General features: G+C 35.7%; 1 protein-coding gene across 2 annotated transcripts in view; it reads left to right on the forward strand.

Annotated features, from left to right (window-relative positions):
* Positions 1-1,582: 1,582 nt before the first annotated feature.
* Positions 1,583-27,137, forward strand: part of SNX2 (sorting nexin 2) — a 52,253-nt gene continuing 26,698 nt past the window's right edge. The window contains exons 1-3 of one of the 2 annotated variants that reach the window (XM_033110527.1): positions 1,583-1,762; positions 21,815-21,932; positions 26,301-26,464. In XM_033110527.1, the coding sequence (XP_032966418.1) occupies positions 1,655-1,762; positions 21,815-21,932; positions 26,301-26,464 (390 nt within the window). In that variant the 5' untranslated portion in view covers positions 1,583-1,654. The remainder of the gene's footprint in view (positions 1,763-21,814; positions 21,933-26,300; positions 26,465-27,137) is intronic. The other variant, XM_033110528.1, reaches the window with a different exon arrangement.

The following is a 27,137-nucleotide window of genomic DNA, read 5'->3' on the forward strand; positions in this document are numbered from 1 at the left end:
CCGTAATCCCTGCATGATCTCATAGAGCTATTACAGTCCTACACGAAGGGTAATTAAAGTACATTTTTAAAGGCAATTTTAATGTAGTTCTCTGTTATAAACGGATGAACCTATATTTCAACCAATTCAGATGTCCAGTGAAAAAGATAAGCTGGGAATATAAATGACCTTAGCATAAGACAGAAAGTAGTAAGCAATAAACAGAAACACGGGTAAAAATTAAGGATACAGAGAAGAATCACCTCAAGCTAAGCTGTGTGGTTTTAAAAGGTTAAAGTTTCTGATCAGTGACAGACTCCAGACTATCCAGAAGCGGTGGAGTGCAGGCCAGGGAATGTACCTACACAGCTCAGTCTTCCATCAGTGGCTCTAGAAAGCAATAGTGATGGTAGCATGGCAGTGACAATTTGCCCGTGCATCACACTCACCCAAGGAACAGTGGGATCTTGCAATACTTACTTAGTCGTGGTTTGGGCTGATGCTTCTTGAAAGTAATCATAGAAATTTAAAAATTCTGGGGTGGAAGAAATCCTAGCCAGCAGAAAAACCTTCTGCTCCAATGCACTTAAAAAAAAATAATAATTCCAGAGATGCTAGGTAAGTTTTGCAGATAGACAGTGGAACCCAGGCCTCCCAGGCCAGTGAGGGTTGAGGGTTTGTACTTCATTTGTGCAGAATCCCTATGACGCTTGTTTTCTTTCTCCAGCAAAAGTACCACCTCAGGTTGCTATTTGCAATCCCCTCTTTTATGTTTCCACGAACATTCCTTGCATTGACACAGCACTCTTTAGCTTTCAGAACATTTTCACTTGTTTTCTCATTTGATCCTGACAATAATCCTGTGCAATATGAGTGGAGGGTTAGTAACATGCCCATTTTACTGTTGAAATTGAAGCTGAACGTCTTCAAGTGACTTTCCCATGATGAAGAGCTCGTAACTGGCTGAGGTTATTGAGTATGATGCTCTTATCAATCTTCCACTTTTTTTCCTGTCATTTTTCCAGCCTTTCTGACTATTGGGGGAAAAATATTGTGTGGCTCATGATGAAACTGGAGTAAACTTCAGATTTACTGGTCACGTTTCAAGTGCTCAGTGGTCACACGTGGCCAGGGGCTACTCTACTGGACAGCGCTGATATAGACCATTTCGATCATGTCAGAAAGTTCCATTGGACAGCCTAGAGAGATTTACGAGAGATGCCTCTTTTCTACCAATCCTCGATCTAGCCCTCTGTGTATAATCCAAGCCTGGACTAGAGACTGGTTCCCAACTGGTCTTCCATTTCCTAAAAGGAGATTTTAAAACTGGTCATGCCAACAGAAATCGTTTGGCTTACTCGTGCTAAGAAGGTAATGGGGAAATGAAAGTCCCAGATTCTTCCACAAAAGTCAGTACAGCAAGTTGGCGGTGAAAAGGCAGCCGAAAACCAGACGCCGAGGTGGAAAGAGAGGCAAAGGGGCGGGGCTGAGCGCCGGCCACTCTGGACGGGGGCTGTCACGAGACCGGAGGCGGGGCCGCGCACGGCTGGGCGGGGCCGCAAGAGGTGGGAGGGGAAGGCGGAGGAGCCGGGAGGCCCGCGCGCCAGCCCAGCCGTGCGTGCTCACGTGACGGGTCCGCAAGGCCCCTCTCGCGCAGTCGTCTGGGCGAGCGAAGATGGCGGCCGAGAGGGAGCCTCCTCCATTGGGGGACGGGAGGCCCACCGACTTTGAGGAGCAGGAGGACGGAGAGGACCTGTTCACGAGCACTGTCTCCACCCTAGAGGTGAGACCGCGTCCCCGTGGGTGCTGCGCTCCGCCGTGCGTCTCTCATTTAGGTGCCTTTTCCTTGCCCCGACCTGTCCCTCCCCACCCCCGGGTGTGCAAGGACCTGGTCGGGGGACACCTGTGACGCGGGCAACAACACCTCGGGTACTTGTCAGTGGGCTGGAGTTGGCATGCGCGGCTAGGCCTCCTCAGACTCGCCTTAGGGCGGGGGGTCTAATTCCCAGAGCGGCGTGGACCCGACGGAGCATCGCAGCTCCCTTGCCCGGCTCAGCTGGCCTTCCTCGGTGTCTGTTGCATGTATTTCTTCTTCCAGACCCAGGACGGTTTTGCCCTCGGTCCCAGTAAATGTGACCGCTCTCCCCGGCGACCTCCACAGCATCTTTGGAGAGTTGCTTGCCTTTCCCTTCCCCAGGGAGGGTGTGCCCCCGAAAGGGAGAGAGCAATGAGGTGAGCTCTGAGTGGACCCGGGCTCTGTAGGGAGCGTGTGGACGCACTTTTCCCAGTCGTGGCCCTTCGTGGACTGCTGGTGCCCCTTGAGGGTGGTTCCTCTGTTTCGGGCTGCTGAATGGGTAAATGCATGTGACCGGTTTTGTCTTCCGTAGTTCCTAGACTTTTTAAGGATCATAGTGTTTGTAGAATATCAAGTTGAAGGGAGGGAGTAGTCCAGGAAACCGGTTTTTCTGTTTTAAGTTACCAGGGGAGAGAAATAAAAACAGGTCCTCACTCCCATTTCCTCTATTCTCGCATGGTCAGCGATCTCTGAAACTGAGTGTTCCTGTTTTTGTCAAAGGAAACACCCTCCATGAACTTAACTGCAGTGGGTGTTCTACTTCAAGTTCATGTTTGAATTGCTTTGCATTTGATGAGAGCACACACACCTCATAGCCCAATTGCAAGTGTGTGTATGTGTATTAAAATGTAAGCAAATTTTCCAGAGGATTGTTTACCTCGGGCTGTACTTAACTTATAAACTGTTTTTGTTTTTTGTAAGCTTTCTTGGCTTTTTCACCTCTGCACCAAATAAATTGAACATTACTGTAAAATATCTATTATCTGAAATTTAGTTACCTGAAACTGGGAACTTGGGAGAACGGTTTCAGCATTGACTGACCGCATTCTGCTAATTGTATATGCAGGTACTAGGCCAAACTGTACTTACCCCCTCAGATTATATGCTATTTGGGACTAAAAATAGTGCCTTGATCATCTTTGTCTTCCTCATAAAATCTGGAATATTTGTGTTTAGTAAATGTTTGCTGCATTGTCAAAAGCAGCATCTCCTAAGAATTAATAAAAATGATTTTGCATAACAAATTGCTTTGGGGGCTTAGTATCCTTTTAGCCGTTTATACATACTCTATAGCCAATTTAACATATATTGAAAGGTAATGTCTGTGTGGGGATCCTAAGTGTATTCTCTTTGAGGGCATTGAAGGCTTTCCTCTCGCAAGGATCAGAACAAAGTTGACTAACCAGGTATAAACTAGAATACTGTGAACTCTAAGCATGCTGTTTAATTGACATCTTTTAGAGTTGAGTAAACTCTATAATCTGTTTCTGGAACTATAATCTGTTTCTGTTTGGATGGGTGTCTTTAATAAAGTAGTTGACTTTTTTTAAGTAAAAGCCTACAGAAGTTAGGAAAAAATTTCATCTTGGTTAGTGCACTGCAAAAGTTGTAAATAAAGTTGGTTTTGACTGTTCATCTAAACCCCTTATTTCATAAACTGATTCAGGTTATTAATTTTAAGGTGGTATAACTTTGAGATTTATAAATTCAGGTTTTTTTGTGTTTTTTGGGAGGGTTTATTCAAACTATTTGGAGAAGGATATGTACGCAGTATTTCTTAGTATACCAAAACATCCCGAAAGGAATGTTCTTTCACTCCACTTTTCTTTTAAACAGGTCTTAATCATACTTCAGTGTGCAGAAGAAACCATAGCATACTTGTTTAAAATGCAGATGCCTTTGTCTCACTGGAGTATGCATATTTAATAAGTGCTCTAGGTCACTGATTTTCAAACTTTATACATAAGTTACCTAGGTATATTATTCAAGTGCACATTCTTATTCTGGGGTAAGCCCAATATTCTGCATTTTTATTCAGGTTCCTCATGACATTGCTTCTAGCTCATAGACAACATGAGTTACAAAACCTGGCATGATTCTGATCCAGATCATCTGCTTTGAATAGTTATTACCTACGCTGTAAATTGAAAGTAAGACATACATTAATGTCTTTCAATTAAAAAAACAAGTAAGTCAGAGTTTTTAAAATTGCATTATTTATGTAGAAACTTTTTTCTTTGAGGATATTTGGAGGAAAGAAATCAATTGAAATCTATATAAGTGAAAATCAAATTACAGACAGCTTTAATATAATTGCTAAGCTTGTAATCATTATACAGCTTAGTGTATATGAACCCTACATTTATATTAATCTCCTTTCCTTTCAAAATTAAGAACAGTCACATAAAGCTATATTCAGTAAACAAAGCGTATTTAAAACCCCTAGGGTAAATTTCTATTGTGATTATGGAACAAAATGGTGAGAGGATGGCATAGGAGGCAGGGAAGGGAATGAGAAGGGGAAAAACAAAACTGGCAAAAGCATGTTCTTTTTTTGTATCTGAGAGGCAAGGCTTTAAACTGTTTAGGAGTACTGCTTTTTCCTTAAATGATACATCCCTAAACTTAAAAGATGCCTAAAGCAACATGGAGTAGTAAGACAGCACCTTAAAAAAAAATTAACTCAGGACATTTTTATTTTGTCTATTCTTTTTCTTTTTTACAAACAACTTTATTGAGATATAATTGACATACCGTACAATTCACCCATTTAATGTGAACAATTTAATGGATGTTCATATATTAACAGATATGTGCCACCGTTCCCACAGTCAGTTTTAGAACATTTTCATGACCTCAAAAAAAAAAAAAAATCCCAGCATCCAATATGTGGTGATGGAAAGAGAACTGACTCTGGGTGGTGAACACACAATGTAATATATAGATGATGTATTACAGAATTGTACATCTGAAATCTATGTAACTTGACTAATAATTGTCACCCCAATAAACTTTAATTCAAAAAAAGAAAAAAAGAAAAACCAGCAAACCCATATCCTTTAACTATTACCTCCTGTCCCCATTCCCCAAACCCTTCTCCCAACCTTAAGCTACCACTAATTTATTTTCTGTCTCTATAGTCTTCCCTATTCTGGATTTTATATGAATGAAATCATAATATGTGGTCTTTTGTGATTGGCTTCTTTCACTGAGCATAATGTTTTCAAAGTTTACTTCATTACTCTTTATGCGCAAATAATATTCCATTATATGGCTAATACCACATTTTGTTTATCCATTTGTTAGTTGATGGGCATTTGGGTTGTTTCCACGTTTGGCTATTACAAATAATGCTGCAATAAACATTTGTGTACAAATAGAATTACTGGGTCATAAGTAATACTACATTTAATCATTGGAAGAATTGCCAAAGTTGTTTATCAAAACGGCCACATCATTTCACATTCTTCCCAACCGAGTGTGAGGGTACCAATTTCTCCACATTCTCACCACACTTGATATTATCTGCCTTTTTGATTCGATCCATCCTAATGAGTGTGACGTGGATTCCTAGTGTGGTTTTGATTGCATTTTCCTGGTGGCTAATGATGTACATCGTTTCATTGGCCCTTTGTATATCTTTGGTTAAACTTTTAACTGGGTTGTGTTTATTATTGAGTTGTAAGAATTCTTTATATCTTCTAAATACAAATTTCTTATCGGATACATGATTTGCAAATATTTTCTTCCATTCTGTGGGTTGTTTTTTCATGTTCTTGATGGCCTTTTGAAGCACAAATAAAAAGAAAAATTTATGAAGTCCAACTTACCTATTTTTTTATTTTGTTGTTTATTCTTTCAGTGTCCTATGTAAGAATCCCTGCAATATCCAAGATTATAAAGATTTACACCTATGTTTTCTTCTAAGAGTTTAATAGTTTTGACTCCTACATATAGGAGTTTAATAGTTTTGACTCCTACATCTGTTTTTAATCTGTTTTGAGTTAATTTTTTATGTGGTAGGAGGTAAGGGTCCAACTTCACATTCTTTTGCATGTGGCAATCCAGTTGTCCTAGCAAAATTTGTTAAAAGACTATTTTTTCACCATTGAATGGTCTTGGCACTCCTGTCCAAAATCATTTGACTATAGATGTTTATATCTAGTTCTCATATAACCTCAAATCTAAGAGTCAGATGAAGTTCAGATGAGGACCACAGTTTTCCCAACACTGTCACGATAGAGTTTATAGAGCATTTCAAGTGAAATTTCCAGATCGGAGACTGACAGGTCTTAGAATTCCTTTCCCATCTGTAACCCCATGCTGTAAGTGCTCAGAAGATACTGTGCTTGGTTGACTTCGGTAAACACTTGAGTATTTACTCTCTGCCATACGGTTTAGATGATAATGGGAGTGATGATGGGATTGCAAGATGCTGCAAGTCATTGAGGACAGAAAATCTCCAGTGAAGAAAAAAGAGACATGCAGAAAACTCTGTTATAGACAGATTGTGATTATAGGACCTGGAAATACATCATGTTTCACTGCAAGTACCAGTGAAATGGGAAGATTCTAATTCTTGTCAATGTTACTGACACGTTGTAGATCACCAGTACATGCATGCTTCTGTTGGCCGGGAAACACTCAGTGAGGAGGTAATATTTAAGAGAGTGTGGAATGAAATTGCGCAGTAAAAGAATGGCAAGGATCACTTAAGTTTTACTCCATATTCTTGGGAATCATAAATAATTCTGAGTGGCTGAATATAGGATGTTACAGGTTTACTATGTGGTGAGAGTGAGAAGGACTTTGAAATTTGTTGTACAGGTAGATGAAAGCTGTGCGAGATTTGTGTGGCAGTAACATGATCACCGATGAAAATTAATGTGCCCCCAGTCTGAGGGATAAATTTGATTGGGAGGTATCATTGGTAGGTTAATGAGATGGAAGCTATTTTAAGTCTGAGGTTAACGGCCTCAGGAAGAAAGCACAAATAAAAAAGGAGAGAAGGAAATTGATGCAATCAGCAGATTTAAAAAGAGACATTTTAAGATTTACAATTCCTCTCTTCAGGTAATTTTTAGGGGAAGGAATTATAACTATTTCACCTGGGGATACAATACACTAATGAAAATAACGTTAGACAGCTAGAAATGCTGGATGGGCTAGAGATGTAGATTTGAGACTGTGACATAAATTTATTGAATGATAACACTGAACCAGACAGACTATGTGGAAGTCTAATCCTTGCCCTCTTGGAGTGTGAACCAATAGGAGTCAATATAATAAACAGAGCTGTGTGAACAAACACCTGCAATACCAGGTAATACATGTGTAAATGTAATATGCACATAATACAGAACTAGTATAGAAGACGAGAGACTTAATGGCATAGAGATGATATCTGAAACACTCCAAGTGGGTGACATTATCAAGAGAGAGTAAGTAGAGAAAGAGACTGTTGGTAAAGAGGAACTAAAGGTTAGTATCTGTTGTCCCAATGTAACAATGTATAATTTGTTTTCTTATGTTTTCTAATCTTAGGCCTTCAACTTTAAATGTATTATTTTTTTTTTGAAAATTTGATTATCAATTACCTACGTTTCAGAGGAAAAAAACATTTTATGACCAATTATTTAAAGATTACAGCATGGAAAATGACTAGAAAGAGATTTATGAAGAGGTACACTCTAGTTGACCACGTTTCCTTGAAACCGTTAAATTTAAGGATTTTAGAATGAATTTTTAGTTCCTGTAAAAAATGTTATGAAGTTGCTTGAAGCAGAGGTGCTCAATTTTTTGCAGACTTTTTTCTTAACAAGAATAATATTTGCCTTTAATATTAATTTTACCAATGCCCACTTTCCTATGAAATTGAACTCTGTGGTTTTTTTCCTGTGATGATAGCTTTTAGTTGATTTGAAATTTACCTCAATTTAGTAAAGTTCACGCTCACCTTAATCAAGATATAGAACACTTCCAACATCCCCCAAAAAATTCTCTCATGTAGTTAACCCCTCCCACTCCCAGCCTCTGGCAACCACTGATCTGTTTTCTGCCTTTAGTTTTGTCTGTTCCAGAATTTCATATAAATGTAATCATACACTATGAAACTTTTTGAGGCTAGCTTCTTTGACTTAGCAAAAAGCATCTGTGATTTATCGATATTGTTGCATGTACCAATAGTGCATTCCTTTTTATTGCTGAATTTGTCATATATATGTAGCAGTTTGTTGTTGGAGGACATTTCTGTTTCCAGTTTGGGGCATTAATGAGTAAAGTCAATATAAATATTTATGTAGAGGTTTTGTAATGAACCAGGTTTTTATTTTTGAGTAAATACTTAGAAATAGTATTGCTGGGTTGTATGGTTAATATATGTTTAACTTTGTAAGAAACTGCCAAACTTTTCTTACAAAGAGGTTCAAGGGGGGTAAGGTACAGGGAGGTGGAGTCATTTGCTTTTAGTCCTACGAATTAATGTCTATAGTGTAATACCTACAACTCGAGACCAGATTCAATAGAACAGTGTTCTGAAAATCGATTATCTGTGGTTTCATTCAAACACATGCATGATGCTTCAACACAAAAGTATGTTACTGTATTTCCTTGTATCATAAAAGTAACTTTCATATCAAATTTTATCTCTAATCAAAGAGTTGTGCTTTGTATATATTACTGAGTGTTTGGATCCTGAAAACCTAGTTAGCCCCAAGGAACCTTTGATGAAGCTGGATTTGTCTATTTCAGTCTCTGATCAGGTTTGCATTAATTTGATCTCTGAAATGTAATAAAATTACAAAAGATTCTGAGAGAGACAGAGAGAGAGAGAGAGAGAGAGAACGAACTCCCAAACTCTTTTCCTCAGCATCTGTATTCATTTTGCATTCTCATCAACAATGAATGAGAATTCCATTTGTTTCACGTCCTTGTCAGCACTTGTTAGTTTAAGTTTTTATTTTAGGCAGTGGTGAGCTTGAGGCCAGCTTATACTGACTCAAAACAACTGATTGTTAAATTTTCAGGAATTTTGTAAGCTGGTTAATAAACACAGCCATTGTTAAAAATTAAAGTATATAAATTTATAATTAAATTATATTAAAAACAAAGAATAAATATTTTCAACTTGTCACTTCCTAATTCCTTTACTACATTGTACTGTTTTCTGTGGTCTTGAGGTTATATGTCTATTGTGTCTGTATGGTAAAAAGTAGTACACATTTTCCCAACTTAACAGTTTGTGAGGGGTAACCAGCCACAGCAGGCATGTTTACGTTGCAGAAATCAGCAACAGCTAAAAATCAGGGTCTTCTCTCCCAAACATCTGGTTGCTAAACATTTACCCGCACACCACTGATTTTTTTTGGACCATTCTAATAGGTGTGTGTGTTACCTCGTTGTGGTTTTGTTGTATGTTCCATAATGATTAATGATGTTGAGTATCTTTTCATGTACATAAGTCACCATCTGAAAATTATCTTCTTTGGTGAAGTGTCCTTTCATATGTTTTGCACATTTTTTAAAAATTGGGTTTCCTTAATTGAGTTTTGAGAATTCTTTATGTATTTTCAATATAAATCCTTTACCAGATAAGTGTTTTACAGATATTTTCCCTAGTTTGTGGCTTGTCTTTTTATGCTATTAACAGTGTCTTTCACAAAGCAAAAGTTAATTATTTTGGTGAAGTTCAAGTAATCCTTTTTTTATTTATAGTACTTTATATGGCACATGTGAAATCCTTTGCTGATACTAATCCAGGGTCACAAAGGTTTTGCTTATGTTTTCTTCTAGAAGTGTTATAGTTTTAGCTTCAACATTTAAGCCTGGAATTTATTTTGAGTTACTTTTCATATGAATTAAGGCTTTTCTTTTTTTTTTTTCCATGTGGATACCCAGTTGTTCTAGCACCATTTATTGAAAGATAATCATACTTTTAAGGTTTGTTTTATGACTCAGACTATGACCTATCATGGTAAAGATTATGTTTGCACTTGAAAAGAATGTATATAGTCTGATGTTGGGTGGAGCGTTGTATAAATGTTAGGTCAAGTTGGTTGGTAGTATTTTTCAATACATGCAACAACATCACTGAATCTCAAGTGCTTTATGTTAAGCTAAAGAGTCTAGACTCAAAAAGTTTTTCCAAAAAAAAAAAAGTTTTTCCATTGGCCTGTCTTTGCATCTTTGTCAAAAATCAATTGAGCATATACGTATGTGTGGGTCTATTTCTGGACTCTATTCTGTTCATTGATCTGTTTACTGTCCTTTTGCCAGTTTTACGCTACTTGGATGACAGTATCTAAGCCTTGGAATCAGGTAGTGTGAATCCACTGACTTTGTTCTTTACAAAATTGTTTTGACTACTCTAGTTCTTTTGCCTTTCCATATAATTTTATAATCTATTGATTTCTACCAAAAATTTCTGCTAATAATTTAATCCATAGAGCAGTTTGGGGAGAATTGACATAGTAACAATATTGAGCCGTTAAGCCATAAATATATGATTTCTCTCCATTTATTTAGATCTTACTTGACTTTTTTCATCATTTTTTCATCATTTCATCTGTGCATACAGATCTAGCACATATTTTGTTAATTTATACCTAAGTATTTCATGGGTTTATGGTACTTTTATTTCCTTTTACATTTGCTCACTAGTAGCATATTGACCCTTTATCCTGGGCCAAACTAACTCGTGTTCTAGTAGGTTTTCTGTAGAGTCCTTGGGAATTTTTATGTAGATAATTGTGTTACCTCTGATTAGAGTTTTATTTCTTTCCAGTTCTTTTCTTTATACCTTTTTTTTAAAAAAATCTTGCCTGAATGCACCGGCAAGGACCACCAGGATAATATTCAATAGAAGCAGTGAAAGTGGATATCCTTTCCCCTTTCATGGTTGTAGGAGGAAAATATTCTTTCTCCCTTAAATATGATGTTATCTAAGTTTTTTTGGTAGATAATTTTCACCAGGTTCAATAAATTACCGTCTATTTCTAGTTTTCTGAAATTTTGTATCCATGAATGGATGTTGATTTTGGCAAATGCTTTTTATGCATCTAATAAGCTGATCATAAGGTTTTTTTCTTTTTTGATAAAGTGGATTACATTGATTGATTTTCAAATGTTGAATAAACCTTGCTTTCCTAGAATAAACTCCACACAGTCATAATGTGTATATATTTTTATATATTGCTGCATTCAGTTTGCTATTATTTTATTTAGGCTGTTGTATCTGTGTGACAGATATTTATGTATTGTTTTCTTTTACTTGTAATATGTTTGTCTGATATTGATATTATAAATGTTGGCCTCATTAAATCAATTGGGGCATTTTATTCTGTATATTCTTGAAGAGGTTGTATGGAATTAGTCTTGTTTTAACTGTTGATAGAACTCACTAGTGGAGTCTTCTGAACATGTAGTTTTGTTCATTGGAAGACTTTTAACTACAAATTCAGTATCTCTTTTTTTTTTCCCATTTTTTTTACAAGTGTTTATTTGAGCCAAACTGACAACATTGCCAGGAAGCAAGATCTCAAATGCTCCTCACAAATTCAGTATCTTTAATAGATATAGCACTATTTCTCCTTGGTGAATTTTGGTGTAGTATGTTCAAGAGATTTGTCCATTAAAATTCAGAAATTTATGGGCGTAAGTTTTTTGTAATACTCCCTTGCCATGTCTGTGAGGTCTATGGGTGATGCTCTTCCCTTCTCATTCCTGATACTGATAATTTACGTCTTCTGGTTTTTTGCTTGTGGTATTCATTTATTTTATTCTTGCGGGAAGTTTATCATTTTCTTGGGATCTTTTTCAACGAATCAATTTTTGGTTTCTTGATTTTTTTTTGTTTGTTTTGAATTTCATTGATTTACGCTCTTTATTTCCTTCTGCTTGCTTTGTGTTTAATTTGCTCTTCTAGCTTCTTTGGATCATTGATTTGAGACTTGTTTTGAGTATTAGTATTTAGCTATATACTTCTCTGTAATCACTTCTTTAGTTGCATCCCACATATTTTGATATAGTATTTTTCTTTTCATTCGATTTCAACTATCTTGTAGTTTTCCTTGTGATGACTTCCTGTTTGACTTAGGACTTATTTAGAAATGTGTTAACTTCAAAATTTTGGGATTTTATGGATAGCTTTCTGTTACTGATTTCTACTTTAATTTGATTATGGTCAGAGTATGTTTAATGATTTCAGTTCTTTTAAATTTGTTAAATTTTGTCTGATGACCCAGGATATGGTCTATTAGGGTACATAGTTTGTGTATACTTGAAAAGAATATATAGTCTGATGTTATTGGTGGAGTATTTTATAACTGGTAGGTCTAGTTGATGGATAGTATTTTCCATGTCTTTCCATATCCATTTATCTATTCTGTCAATTACTGAGAGAAGAGTGTTGAAGTCTCCAAGTATAATTGTAGATTTTTTACTTTTTGCTTCTTACAGTTCAGTTTTTCCTTCATGTATTTTGAAGCTCTATTGTTAGACACATAGATGTTTAGTATTATGATTTTTTTGGTAAATTCATCCTTTTATCATATGATGTCCCTCTTTATTGCTGACAGTACTTCTTATTCTGAATTTTACTTTATCTGATGTTATTGTAGCACTCCAGCTCTTATCTATGTCTTTAAAGTAGGTTAATTTGTAGGCAGCATATTTTTGTGTATTGTTATTTTTATATGCAATCTGGTCACATCTGTCTTGTAATTTGTATGTTTAGACTATTTACATTTAATGTAATTCTTGGTATGGTTGGATTAGATCTACCAGTTTATTTGTTTACTGTTTTTCCACTTTGTTTCCCCATTTCTCTCTTCTTTTGTATTACTTTAATGTTTATTAGTATTCCATTTTAATTTATCTACCGTATTTTTTAACTTTATCTCTTATCTCTATCCATATAGATATCTGTATAGGTATCTTTACATATCTATACAGGTATCTATATGGAACTCCCAATCAGGGCTCCTTTCTCGGGGGGCAGGGTTGGCCCCCTTTGAGCTGCTTGGTGTTGTCCACTTTGATAAGTCAGTCAGTGTGTTGATCAATAATCAGTCCTTCAGTCTTGTCTCCAGTTAAACTGAGGCTTTCAGCAATGAGAGAGAGAGAGAGAGAGAGAGAGAGAGAGAGAGAGTCATTGCTCCAGGGATTACAATATATATACCTAATCATTTGTAGTCTAATTAGAGTTAATACTGTATTTCTACAAATAAAATACAGAGCCTTACAACCATAATTGTCCATTTATCTCCTTTCTTTTATGTTACGGTTTTCACATATATTACATCTCTATACATTGACAACTTTACCAGTGTTATTACTTTTGCTTTTGTTGTCATACACGTTTTAAATAACTTAAGAGAAGAAAAAGAGTCTATTGTATTTCCCCAGTTACCAGCTCTTCCTTTATTACTGAAGGTCCACGTTTTTACTTTCTCATACATTTTCAGTCTAAAGAACTTCTTTTAGCACTTTTTTTTTTTTAAAGAGCTGGCCTGTGATGGCGGATTCCTGTTTTCTTTCATCTGAGAATATCTTTATTTCAGCTTCATTCCTGAAGTATTTTACTGGATATAGAATTCTGTGTTGACAATTCTTTTCTTTCAGCACTTTAAAGATTGTTTCACTGTCCCCTAGTCTCTCATTTCTGGTGAGAAACGTACAGTCCTTCTAGTTGTTTCTTTAAATGTGATTGTTTGTTTTTCTTTAGCTGCTTCAAATTTATTGTTTTAATCTTTGGTTTTCAGCCTTTTTTAATGATGTGGCAGGGTCTGGTTTTCTCTGAAGTTGTCCTGTTCAGAGTTTGCTTTTTTCTAAACCTAAATTTATGACTTTCACTAAATTTGGGCAGTTTGGGGGCACAATTTCTTGAAGTATTTTTCTGCACTGCACTCTTTCTAGGACTCCAATGACATGAATGTTAGACATTTATGTATTGTTTCCCAGGTCTCTGAGTTCTGTTTTTTGGGGGTTTTTCCCCCCCAATTTTTTTCCTCTCTGCTATTCAGATTAAATATAGTCTAATGTTTTATCTTCAAGTTCAGTGACTTTTTATCTCAAGAACTGTAAAGGGTCTGAAATTTTACTCTCCTTGTAAGCTAATAAAATAATTTGTGTTATGGATGTTGGAGGAAGACACAATAAAGGACTTTATTACTCAAAACATATCGAGCAGCATGAGTATCATATTTGCGACAATTTACCTTGCCTGTCGCTTGCCAGGGTGGTGAGATAAATGAGCCCAGGCCAATGTTGCACCCGCTTTGATTTGTGTCACATCTGAAGAACCTAATCTTAGGGAACCCAAGTCATTTATGATAGGCAATAAGTCTGCCTATTACTTGCTCCAGAGGAGACATTATCTTTATTATACTAGACAGTAAATAAATCTGGTCTTTGCTTGGGAAAGAGACACTTATACTGGTACCGTTTTTCCAAGGCTTTTTCCCAGAAACACAGGCTTCTCTCAGAGTTTTAGCTGCCAGCACTGTCACACACTTATGCTCAGCTTAGGCGACCCTTGCAGTGAAAAAAGTGAGAGAGAAAATACTAATAAGTGTTTCTGTTCCCTATTCTTCATACTACTGGGTTTTCTTTTCCTTTATTCAACTGGCCAGAGTAGTAGATGTTCTCTTGGGGTTTTGTTTTTTTCCCCACTGATGTTGTTTTTAATACGTGACAGGCACATAGCTTTCAGGTACATTTGTGATGTTTCAGAAGCCTTCATTTGAGGAGATACAGAATTTGGGGACTGTCTAGAACCATTTACATTTAACATAGTCACAATCCAGCTGAGTTTGTTTTTGTTTTTGTTTTCAATTCTCATCCCCCACCACCCTCCCCTTTGGCAACCATCAGCTTGTTCTCTGTATCTGTGGGACTGTTTCTCTTTTGTTTATTCATTTTATGTATTTGTTTTTTAGATTCCACTTGTAAGTATCTTTCTCTGTCTGACTTGTTTCACTTAGCATAATAATATTCTGTAGGTCCATCCATGATGTTGCAGATGGAAAGATTTCATTCTTTTTTTATTGCTGAATAATATTCCGTATTCGTGCATACGTGCGTGTGTGTGTTTGTGCGTGTTTGTATTACATCTTTTTTATCCATTTGTATATTAATGGACATCTAGGTTGCTTCCATGTCTTGACTATTACTTGTAATGCCACAATGAACGTAGGGATGTGTATATATCTTTTTGAATTAGTGTTTTTGGTTTTTTCTGATAAATACCCGGAAGTGAAATTGCTGGATCGTGTGGCAGATCTATTTTTTAATATTTTGAGGAATCTCCATACTGTTATCCATAGTAGTTGCACTAATTTACAATCCCATCAATAGTATACGAGGGTTCCCTTTTCTTCACATCCTCACCAACTCTTGTTTGTTGATTTATTGTTGATAGCCATTCTGACAGGTAGGAGGTGATAGCGCATTGCGGTTTTAATTTACATTGCCCTGATTAATGATGTTGAGCATCTTTTCATACGTCTGTTGGCCATCTTTATGTTTTCTTGAGAGAAATGTATATTCAGATCCTCTGCCTATTTTTTAATTGGATTGTTTGTTTTTTTAGTGTTGCGTTGTATGAGTTCCATATATATTTTGGATATTAACCTTTTATTGGATGTATCATTTGTGAGTATCTTCTCCCATTCAGTAGGTTGTCTTTTCATTTTGTTGATGGTTTGCTCTACTGTGCAAACATTTTTTAGTTTGATGTAGTTCCATTTGTTTGTTTTTTCTTTTGTTTCCCTTGCTCAAGGAAATGCAATCCAAAAAGATACTACTAAGAGTGATGTCAGACAGTTTACTGCCTTTCTTTTCTTCTAGGAGTTTTATGGTTTCAGGTCTAATGTTTAAGTCTTTAATCCATTTTGAGTTTATTTTTGTTTATCTATAAGAAGTGGTCTAGTTCCATTTTTTTGTTATTTGCATATATGTATCTAGTTTTTCCAACGTCACTTATTGAAGAGACTATCTTTACCCCTTTGTGTATCCTTGCCTCCTTTGTTGTAGATTAATTGACCATATAAACGAGGATTTATTTCTGGGCTCTCTATTCTATTCCGTTGATCTATATATCTGTTTTTATGCCAGTACTATACTGTACTATTATAGTGTATTTTGAATATTGTAGCTTTGTAGTATAGTTTGATGTCAAGGAGCGCAACACTTCCTACTTCGTTCTTTCTCAAGATTTCTGTGGCTGTTTGGTGTCTTTTGTGGTTCCATATAAATTTTAGGGTTATTTTTAATTCTGAGAAGAATGTCATTGGTGTTTTAATAAGGATTGCATTGAATCTGTATATTGCTTTAGGAATTAAGGGCATTTTAACAATATTAATCCTTCCAATCCGTGAGCAAGGTATATCTTCCACTAATTTGTATCTTGTTCAGTTTCCATCTTCAGTGTCTTAACAGTTTCCAGAGTACAGGTCTTTCACCTCTGGTGAAATTTATTCCTAGGCATTTACACTCTTTGATGCAATTGTGAATGGAATTGTTTTCTTAATTTCTTCTAATCATTATTAATGTATAGAAACACTACAGTTTCTATATATTGATTCTATATCCTGAAACTTCACGGAAGTCATTTATTCTAATAGTTTTTTGTTGGAGACTTGGGTTTTCTATATATGGTATCATGTTATCTGCAAATAATGAGAGTTTCACTTTTTTCCAATTTGGATGCCTTTTATTTCTTTGTGTTGTCTGATTTCCAATACTGTGTTGAATAGAAGTGGTAATACTGAGCACCCTTGTCTTATTCCTGATCTTAGAGGAAATGCTTTCAGTTTTTCACCATTGAGTATGTTATTTTATTAGTTGTGGGTTTGTCATATATGGAAATTATGTTGAGATATGTTCCTTCTATACTCATTTTGTTGAGAGTTTTTATCATAAGATGCAAAATTTTGTCAAATGCTTTTTCTGCATCTATTGAGATGATCATATCCTTTTTTTTCTTTATTATGTGATGTCTTGCATTAATTGATTTACAGATGTTGGACCTTTCTTGGATCCCTGAGATGAATCCCACTTCGTTATAGTGTATACTCCTTTTAGTGTGTTGTTGAATCCAGTTTGCTAATATTTTGTTGAGAATTTTTGCATCTATGTTCATCAGGGATATTGGCCTGTAATTTTCTTTTTGTGTGATGTTTTATCTGGTTTTGGTATCAGGGTTATGCTAGCTTCATGGAAAAACTTTTTGGAAGTAATTTTCCTTCCTCTTCAATTTTTGAAATAGTTTAAGATGAATAGGTGTGTATTCTTTGAATGTTTGGTAGAATTCACCTGTGAAACCATCTGGTCCTTGACTTTTATTTGCGATTTGCTGGGAGTTTTTTGGTTACTACTCCACTGTCATTGCTATTAATTGGTCTGTTTACATTTTGTATTTCTTCCTGGTTTATTTAGTGTTGGAAACTTACATACTTCTAGAAATGTATCCGTATCTTTTAGATTGTCAAATTTGTTGACATATAATTGTTCATAGTATTCTTTAATTCTTTATATTTCTGTGGTGTTCGTTGTAAATTTTCTTCTTTCATTTATGATTTTATTTGGACACTCTTTTTTGATGAGTTTGGCTAAAGGCTTGTTTATCTTTTCAAAGAACCAGCTCTTAGTTTTGATCTTTCTTATTTTCTAAATTTATATTTCATTTATTTCTCCTCTGAGCATAACTATTTCCTTCCTTCCGTTTACTTTGGGTTTTGTTTGTTCTTTTTCTAGTTCCTTTAGGTATAGCATTAGATTGTTTATTTTGGATATTGTTTTTTGAAGTAGGCTTGTATAACTATGAATTTCCCTTTTAGAACTGCTTTTGCTGCATCCTATAAATTTTGAAAAGCTGTGTTTTCATTTTCATTTGTTTCAAGATAGGTTTTGGTTTCTTGTTTGGTTTCCCCTTTGATCCATTGCTTATTTAGTAGCATGTTGTTTAGTTCCCACTTTTTTTTTTTTCTGGTTTTCTTCCTGTAGTTGATTTCTAGTTTCATGCCATTGGGGTCAGAAAAGATGCTTGATGATTTCAGCCTTCTTGAATTTATTAAAGCTTGTTTTGTTCCATGTACACCTGAAAAAAATGTGTAGTCTACAATTTTTGGATGAACTGTTCTTTAAATGTCTATTAAGTCGATCTTGTCTAATGTGACTTTTAAGGTCATTGTTTCCTTATTAATTTTCTGTCTGGATGACCTATCCATTGATGTGAATATGGTATTAAAATATCCTAATATTGTATTACTGTGGATTTCTCCCTTTATGTCCATCAATAATTGCTTTATATATTTTCTCTTGTGGTTTTAAATGCTAGTGCTCTCATCACTGCTGTGATCATGCAGTTAGCAAATAGGTCTGGACTCAGAACAGGGCCAGGGAAGAAAATAGTGGGGAAGAGCAAAAAGAATGCTCCATTTACACTCTGTAGGTTGTAAGGGCCCTGGTGTTATGTCCAGAAAGACAGGTTTTCTTGGCGACATTGCTGCACACACCTAGTGCAGTTCTGCAATTGGCGCCTTCCTCAGAAAAAGCGAGGAGAGAAAAGAAAAAAAATCGTAAAATTAACCCTTGTATGGATAATTTTTCACATTTTTGGCTTCATCCCTAATCTGCTTGCTATTATTTACTTTTAGATCATTGTATTTTATGTTTTGTCTGGAACTTCAGTGTTAATCAGTGCAAGAGAGAAGAGGCTCTAGAGGGCTTCTTTAATCTTGGTTGGAATCTAAAGCACTACTATTTAATTGAAGAGAGATATTAGCAACAGCCTTGGAACTTTTTATATATTAGGCTGGTGCAAAAGTAATTGTGGTTTAAAAGGTTAAAAATAATTGCAAAAACCGCAATTACTTTTGCATCAACCTAATAAATAATCTCTAACACACTACTAGGTGATGATGTAGGGTAAGAAAAGAATACACACGAGATACAGATAATGTATTACAGAATTGTACAGCTGAAATCTATGTAACTTGACTAACAGTTGTTGTTCCAGTAAACTTTAAAGTAAAAAAAAAAAAGAAAAAAGAATATACATTTATTAAAAATACTGCTGTCTCCTCAATTACATTTTATCTTGGACAACCATATAGTCCTGGTCATCTGGAGCCTGTGCTCCAGGCAGAGAAGCCAGCAGTGTTCCCTTCTACCATCACTTCCTCGTTCAGTGGCCACTTCTCCATACTGCTTAGTACCCAGTGGAGAACAGCTCTTCTTGTAGTCACTTGTGAACTGAAAGGGGCAGAGTCCTGTCAGCCTGCAGTAAGTGACTACTCCATGGCCGTGCTCTGGCCGAGCAGTGAGGCAGGGCACTTACTCCAGGCTGCTGGGGGATGGGCCCCCGAAGGATGTGTGTGCCTCATCGCCTCCCCACTGTGGGCTGAGTGCTGCTTCCACAGCCACTGCTAGAGGAGCCCCCGTCCGCACCATCCCCAGCCTGCCCTTCACTCTTGGGCTCTGAACTATGAGACAAAAGGATCCTTCTTCTCATATAAACACGTTAGTTTTTTTCCCACTGATTCTAGTGTCAGGGAACTGTGACTACCTAAGATGTTAACATACTGTGCATGTTCAATTATGATAAGACGTTATAGATTGTAAGTAGTCTATGAATTACAGCTATGTACTGTTACAATTTTTACTTTGAATAGTCATATCTATTTCAAAGAATTTAAGAGGGAAAAAGTATAGCAGATCCTCGGATAATGTTTCATTCCACATCATTTTGTTATGATGTTAATGAGAAGGGGAAAAAGGCAATTCCCAGCTGGGGCCACTGTGTTGGAGTTTCCATGTTCTCCCCATGTCTGCCTGGGTTTTCTCCCACATCCCAAAGAGGTACATGTTAGGTTAATTGGCATGTCTGAGTTGTCCCAGTCTGAGTGAATGAGTGAGTGAGTGTGACGGTGAGTGTGAGAGTTCGCCTTGTGATGGAAGGGCTCCTCAAGAATTGGTCCCAGAGTCTGTTCCTGCCTTGATCCCTGAGCTCCTGGGACAGGTTTAGGCCACCCATAATCCTGTACTGGAATAAGTGGATTGGAAAATCATTATCTTAAATGTTTTTATTAATCTTTCTTAAATGTATGTGTATAGTTTACATTTATTTCAGTGTTTAATACTAGAAGTATTTTGAGTCTTTGTTTAGAAGTTTGGTGAAGCTTTTGTGACTAGAAATTTGCCTTAAGAACTTGAGGGGAAGGTACAGAGAATTCCCATATCCTGCCCACACACACACAAATTATCTTCATCATGCTAGCATCCCTCACCAGAGGCGTGCATTTGTTACAATTGAAACTGCAGTGACACGTCATTATCACCCAAAGTCCACAGTTTACATTAGGGTTCACTCTTGGTGTTGTACATTCTGTGGGTTTGGACAAATGTATTGACATGTACCCACCATTAATGTATGATACAGAGTAGTTTCACTGCCCTAAAAGTTCTCTGTACTCTGTTGATCCTTTTCTCCCCGAACCCAGGGTCTTTGTCGTTTCCAGAGTGTCATATAGTTGGAATCACACTATGTGTAGCCTTTTCTGGCTGACTTTTTTCACTTAGTAATATACATTTAAGTTTCCTCTCTGCCTTTTCATGGCTAGATAACTCATTTCCTTTTAGTGCTGAATAATATTCCATTGTCTGGATGTACCACAGTTTATCCAGTCACCTACTGAAGGACACCTTGGCTGCTTCCAAGTTTTGGCAGTTATGAATAAAGCTGCTATGAGCATTGTGTGCAGGTTTTTGTATAGATACAACTTTTCAACTCCTTCGCATAAATACTAAAGAGCGTGATTGCTGGACTGTCTGATAAGAGAGTGTTTAGTTTGGTAAGAAACTGCCAAACTGGGCCGGCCTGGTGGCTCAGGCGGTTGGAGCTCCGTGCTCCTAACGCCTAAGGCTGCCAGTTTGATTCCCACATGGGCCAGTGGGCTCTCAACCACAAGGTTGCCAGTTCGACTCCCGCAAGGGGTGGTGGGTTGCGACCCCTGCAACTAGCAACGGCAGCTGGACCTAGAGCTGAACTGCGTCCTCCACAACTACGATTGAAAGGACAACAACTTGAGTTGGAAAAAATCCTGGAAATATACACTGTTCCCCAATAAAGTCCTGTTAAAAAGAAAAAAACGAAACTGCCAAACTGTGTTCTGTTTGAGTCCTCTTTATGAAGAGAGAAGAACAGGAAAAACGAATCGATGCTGGCAGAAGCCAGGTGGGGAAAGGGTAAAGAAGGGAAGCTTCTGGGGTTCATAATATTCTCTTTCTTGATCTAGGTGCTTGTTACACAGGGATGTTGGGTTTGTGAAAATATCTAGCTGTGCACTTTTGACATACACAATCTCCTTTTTATACGTTATTTTTTTTTAAAGTATTGGTTTACTATAAGAAAACTATAATAAAGCTAAAAGCTTTACAGTCTAGATTTCATGATGTTAGTCATTTTACTTTAAGGTTAAGAAGTACAAAAATAGTCCCACAGCCTAGTTAAAATGTAAATGAGGAGAGGGCATAGTTATAGTTTGAAACTATAGAAATTTTAGAATAATCGTAGTCTTAATTCAACTAGTATTAAACCTTCCTCCTGTGGTAAAGCAGTACTTTGAACTTCTTACACGTGCAGTATATTTTGGTTTTGACTATATAATAATCTTATACATGATTAAAGCATTAAATTTTGTTTTTGTCAATCATAACACAATGTGACAAATTAGTATCTCAAAAGGGGTGATTAGAAAAGGTTTTCTTATTTCACTCTTAAGTGACTTTTTGTTAAGGGAGATGAGTAAAAGTGTGTTTTTGGTTCATTCTTACCCTCAGAGGAAGAATTATAAATAACTGTTCTTGTTCTTTCTTTCCTGCATAGCAAGAGAATGTTCTGTTTCTGTAACGTATAGAGACGTGATTATAATAGATAAATGTGCCAATCCGTTTATTACTGTTTGTTTGTTTTTTTTACAGTCAAGTCCATCATCTCCAGAACCAACTAGTCTTCTAACTGAAGATGTTAGTACAAACTCCAATGGTCCAAAACCTGCAGAAGTTGTGCTAGATGACGACAGAGAAGATCTTTTTGCAGGTAATTGTAACTATATTTTTTTTAATTATGGCCAATTGTAGTATATATCCTGCTACAAACTGTAAAGCAAAACTGAAATTTTATGTAAAGTGTTAGTGGTAGCTCTTCTTATTAAGAACTTAGAAGGGTAAAAAATTTCCAATTAGATAACATTGTGAAAAATAATGGGCTGTTGAGAGAAGCAAAAATGTGATCTTTACTGGTTTTAAGCATTTGAAAATAAATCACATAATTTGATTGTTTGATCAGTACTTAGACTTAAAAGACTAATAATGGTTGTGGCATTCATACTTTGAGAAATAGCAGTGATTGTACTCTTTATTACAAGTTGTCACAAAGCAAAATTAAACCCTGAATTTAAAAATCACTAAATTTACAATCTATATTTAGTTGAAATCTGTTTATTTTAATACTTCAGTATTTACCACATGTTTCATTTTGATTTACTTTTAGGTAAATTGATGCTTGAGGAATTTATTTTTCATATGAGGTCAGGGTTTCGTGTATAGTCCATCCTACCTTTAAAAAAATTGACCTCTCTTCATAAACAGTTTTCTTCTTGAAGATTAAAATTTAGGTACAATTTAATGTTTATTAAAAAGCTAAATCTTCCTTAGAATTAATGACACGATCAAAATAGTAACTCTTTGTACAACAGTTTAATTTACCTGAACTGGCTTTCATTGAATTGAAATTTACTAATATGTCCTCAGCCTTTATAGTTTGTGAATTTTCAAACCATTCTGAATTTTTTGTACAATTATGTTTAAAATACAACCTTCTATCACAAAGGTCCATGTAATTTCCTGCCTGATTAGTTCCATGAAAAGTTTTTATTGCAGATGAATTCATGTATTTTATCATGTCAGAAAATTTAAAATATGATACCAAATACCAATCATATTCCCCCCCTAACAACTTAAAATAAAAATCATAGTTAACCAAAGTAGTAATATTCTTTTTTGTTTCCTTTCATGGGCTTTTTCCAGGTAGTTCTCAAATTTTTTTCATGGCATTTATGTTTTAATCTAAAAGAGGACTCCTTTCTCTGCTAAGTAGGTATTAATCTAAGATTGTGTATATTCTTCTCATAATATAGGGTTATATGTAGAAGTTTTGGATTACCCATTTTATTAAAGACTCTTTCATCTTGAAGTCACAGAATGCTATATAGATGAAGTATGCGGAAACTCTAACAACGGAATTGTGTGTGTGTGTGTATGTGTGTAAGCGGAGAGGATTTTGGATTTTTTTACAGTATGCAGTTTGCCAAGTGAGGACTAAACAGTGATATTTGCACACTTAGATGATGAGAAAAATCTTTTTCTTGTTTTAGTCTGCCTAGCAGTCTGTACTAAATATTGTGATTCAAATATGGTCAATGTCAGTGTTTGTTTTAAAAGAAAAGAGAGAAACAGGGACGAAACACTAAACATAGTCATATGTTTCCTTTGTTATTTACAAACACTTTTTTGTGCTTTATCTCTTATCTTAAACTCAGCTGCATTTCATAATGGCATCATTAGTTATTCTAAGCCTGATGTGATCATTTTTATATGAATGAATTAATATTACACTTGCATTTTATTTATAATTCCTTTAAGCAGGTATATTGTTCCTCCTATGGAGGAGTATGGTTCTAGGAAATCATATTGGAGAGTAGCATTGTTACCAGGATGTGAAAACTATTGTTCAGTAATAAGGACATGTACTTTATTTCTCCTATATCAAAGGAGAGAATATAGGGTTTTTTTGAATTTTTGTAAGAGTTTGAGTCAAACTGATGAGGCGCCAGGAAGCACAATCTCAAATGCTCAAGAATATAGTTATTGCTCTAGTGATCTAGCTGCTTTGATTTTAAAACCAAAAGGGAATTAGATTGTATCGGTATGTATGCTAATGTGTTTAGGGTAGCATTTCAAGTACTAGTATGTCAGAAGTGGTACCAGAAAAAGTTCACGTGTGACGTTACTATTATTAGCTTAGAGAGTGTTCACCAAATATGTTTATTACAGAGCCCTCTCCACCGTTTGTTACATCCTGCACCAGACTTCACTAAATACATTTTAGGTTACGGTTCTAGAGCAGTGAGTGAGGGTGAGCAAATTGCCAATATTGAAATTGTCCTAGCCTTTTGGAACGTGTTTCTGCCAGCATACTTAGCTTATTTCACTTAGCTTTTCAGCATATAATACCAACTGTAAGTTTAGTGAGTATTCCTTTGTTTAAAAATTATATGAGTGAAATATTCCTTAGCTGGCATTATCATAATCAGCTTGTGCTGTCCTCAAAGTATCTCTTCAAAGGAAAAGTTTGTCATTATACTTAGTACCCATGGGGCATCTTCTGGAACCTTTAGGTCTGGTTTACAGTAAACTTTGTGAACTTATAGTATGTTAGTTTACTTATGCTAAAAGAAGTTATGAAAAGAACTTAAGGCAGACTGCATTAGTGTGCCGAACCTAAGTTTCTAGGCATTTCTTTTCATTTCCCCCTCTATATTAGTTACTTAGATCATATTTAGCTTTTCTTATTTTGAGGCCTCCTACAAAGGAGTTCTTTGAGTCTGTACAAAGAACACAAAACCTGGTCAATCAAGTGAAATAAAATGATTGAAACGTTAAAATAACTTTATACTGATCTCTCAATAAAGTTACAATGTGCGGTGGCCAGTTAGCTTAGTTGGTTAGAGTGTGGCTGGTAGCACCAAGGTTGCCAGTTCGATCCACGCATGGGCCACTGTGAGCTGTTTTGTTTGCTGCTTGTTGTTTTGCTTGTTTGTAGGTTAATGATCTCACACCTCCTGATTTTGATATACTGCTTTCTTATATTTATTGCTCATTGGTTTCATTTATTTAAAAAAGTCAATACTGTCACCCCAATACATTTTAATTTATAAACAAGAATAAATACTAGCAATCTTAACTGTCTGAAGTTGCATGTAAGATTTTAATTTGCTATCTTAGGGTCATCTGTAGTCTGTTCAATGTCTCTAGACTATTTTCCTTCCTCTGGTTACCATAATTGGAAAGATTTTGGTTATTAATTATTTTTATTTTTCATGTAAAAAAATAAAGAGCTGTGCTGAGTAAGGATCTCATAAGGATCAATAAGAGATAACGAGTGAGAGTAGATTGATAAATAAATGTTAAGATGTTTATATTTAATATGTTATTATTGCTGTGCTTTTTGAGGTGTTAAAATTAAAATGGCTCACTGACTACCATTATTACCTTCCCAAACTTCTAAGAATCTGAGAACCTCAGGCTAGAAACCAGTGGTCTGATCCTATGTGCCTTCCAGTCCTGCCTGCCTTATCCTGATATCAATTCTATAAACCAGCAGAGCTGTGGTTTCGTTAAGGCCACTGATAGTCATTTTCGTTTTTCTGGTTTTGCTTTTTGCTTGTGTGATTATTTTACTTTCATGAAATTCTTCCCCCATTGTTTTTCTACCCATCCAAATTTTCTCTGATCAGTTTTGTGAACTATTCCTGATTTTGTCTCCCATCTCAACTCAAATTGTAGTATTTGTTCTGTAGTTCATACAGCAATTAAATGTTTTCTAACATTCTTTTTACTATTCTCTTTGCTGTTATTTGTCTTTTATTATTATTTAACATTCCACATGCTTATGTCTTGTTTTCCCAACTAGATTATAAACTTCCTGAGGGCAGGTATGATATTTTACATTTCTTTGTGTTTCTACATTGCATTTAGCACAATCTTATATAGCTTGTAGACACTCAATTTATTGATTTGATTTGGTTTTAAATATATTTAATTTTAGGTTTTTCAAGTGAATGAGCATTTAAAATTAAAACCTAAACATTTAATTTGCTTTGTGTCATATCTCTGTATTCAACTAATATCCAGTAATCTTTAGCAGTAAATTGCTTTAGATTACTAACTTCATGAATTTTCCATAACAAATCTTTAATCCCAGTTGGGATATTTCTGGGCAGCCTTCTGTCATGAAACTTGTGTTCATATGTATACAATAATCATAATGTTAGCTTGAATAAAAGATTTTGGAAGGTAAGTTAACACAAGTACAAGGTATATTACAAATCCAAACACAAATGAATGTGGAATTATCCACATTATTGCTTTCCTCCTAGCTTTATCCCTACCACTAGTATAGATAATAAAGCTGACTTACAGGAATTCTTCCTAAAATCCACAAAGTCACTGTTGGTTTTAAAGTTTTGATAAACAACTAAGGAAGGATTTATAAAATTATAACTTTTTTTAAGTAATATTTTGATATTTACTTGTGGGTAGTATAAAATATTTTTCATAATTCATATATAGACTATTGGGGGTTTGTTCCCAGTGTCCTTAACTAACTTGTTTAATTTGTATCTAGAAGCCACAGAAGAAGTTTCTCTGGACAGTCCAGAAAGGGAACCTATCCTCTCCTCAGAGCCTTCTCCTGCAGTCACACCTGTGACCCCCACTACACTCATTGCTCCCAGAATTGAATCAAAGAGTATGTCTGCTCCTGTGATCTTTGATAGATCTAGGGAGGAGGTATGGAAAAATGTTTGTATTCTAAATTAATATGCAAATAATACGTTTTTGTTCCCACCCAACATCACTTTCCTGTTAGTGATTTCTAATCAAAACCTTTTAGACATTTTGGAAAAAGCACATTGGCCTCAAGAAGCCAGGCGATTTGGCTTCTAATTTTATCTCCATCACTTTTTAAACTGGTGACTTGGGCAAATCACTTTCCTTAAGTCAAAGAGTTTGTCATTTGTGATCTTATGATGATGTGGGCTCTCAGGGTCCTGGGTTGGTCAAATAAGATAACGTATGGAAGTACTTTGAATATTTAGTCACAACAAAGTGATATTTTGAGTAATTTTATTTGATGAAAGCATGTAATAAATGTTGGCAGAGTGGAGGATGGGATCTGACTGGAGAGAAAGCATAAGAGGGCCTTCTGGGGTTTAATGGTGGTGTTTGTTTCTTGATCTAGGTTCTGGTTGCAAAGGTATATTCTCTGTGAAAATTATCGAGCTGTAAACTTAGGATCTATATACTTCATATATGTTATATTTCAAGTAAGGCTTACTTTTTAAAAAATCTATACAAGAGGGTAACCTTGAAATAAAAAGATTGTGGTTAAGAAGAAAACTCACTTTTCTTTTAGGCAGTCTTAGATTGTTAATATAGCTTTTAAAAATTAGCAATATTTAAC

This window comes from Rhinolophus ferrumequinum, chromosome 7, assembly GCF_004115265.2.
Source record: "Rhinolophus ferrumequinum isolate MPI-CBG mRhiFer1 chromosome 7, mRhiFer1_v1.p, whole genome shotgun sequence".
Taxonomy (NCBI): Eukaryota; Metazoa; Chordata; class Mammalia; order Chiroptera; family Rhinolophidae; genus Rhinolophus; species Rhinolophus ferrumequinum.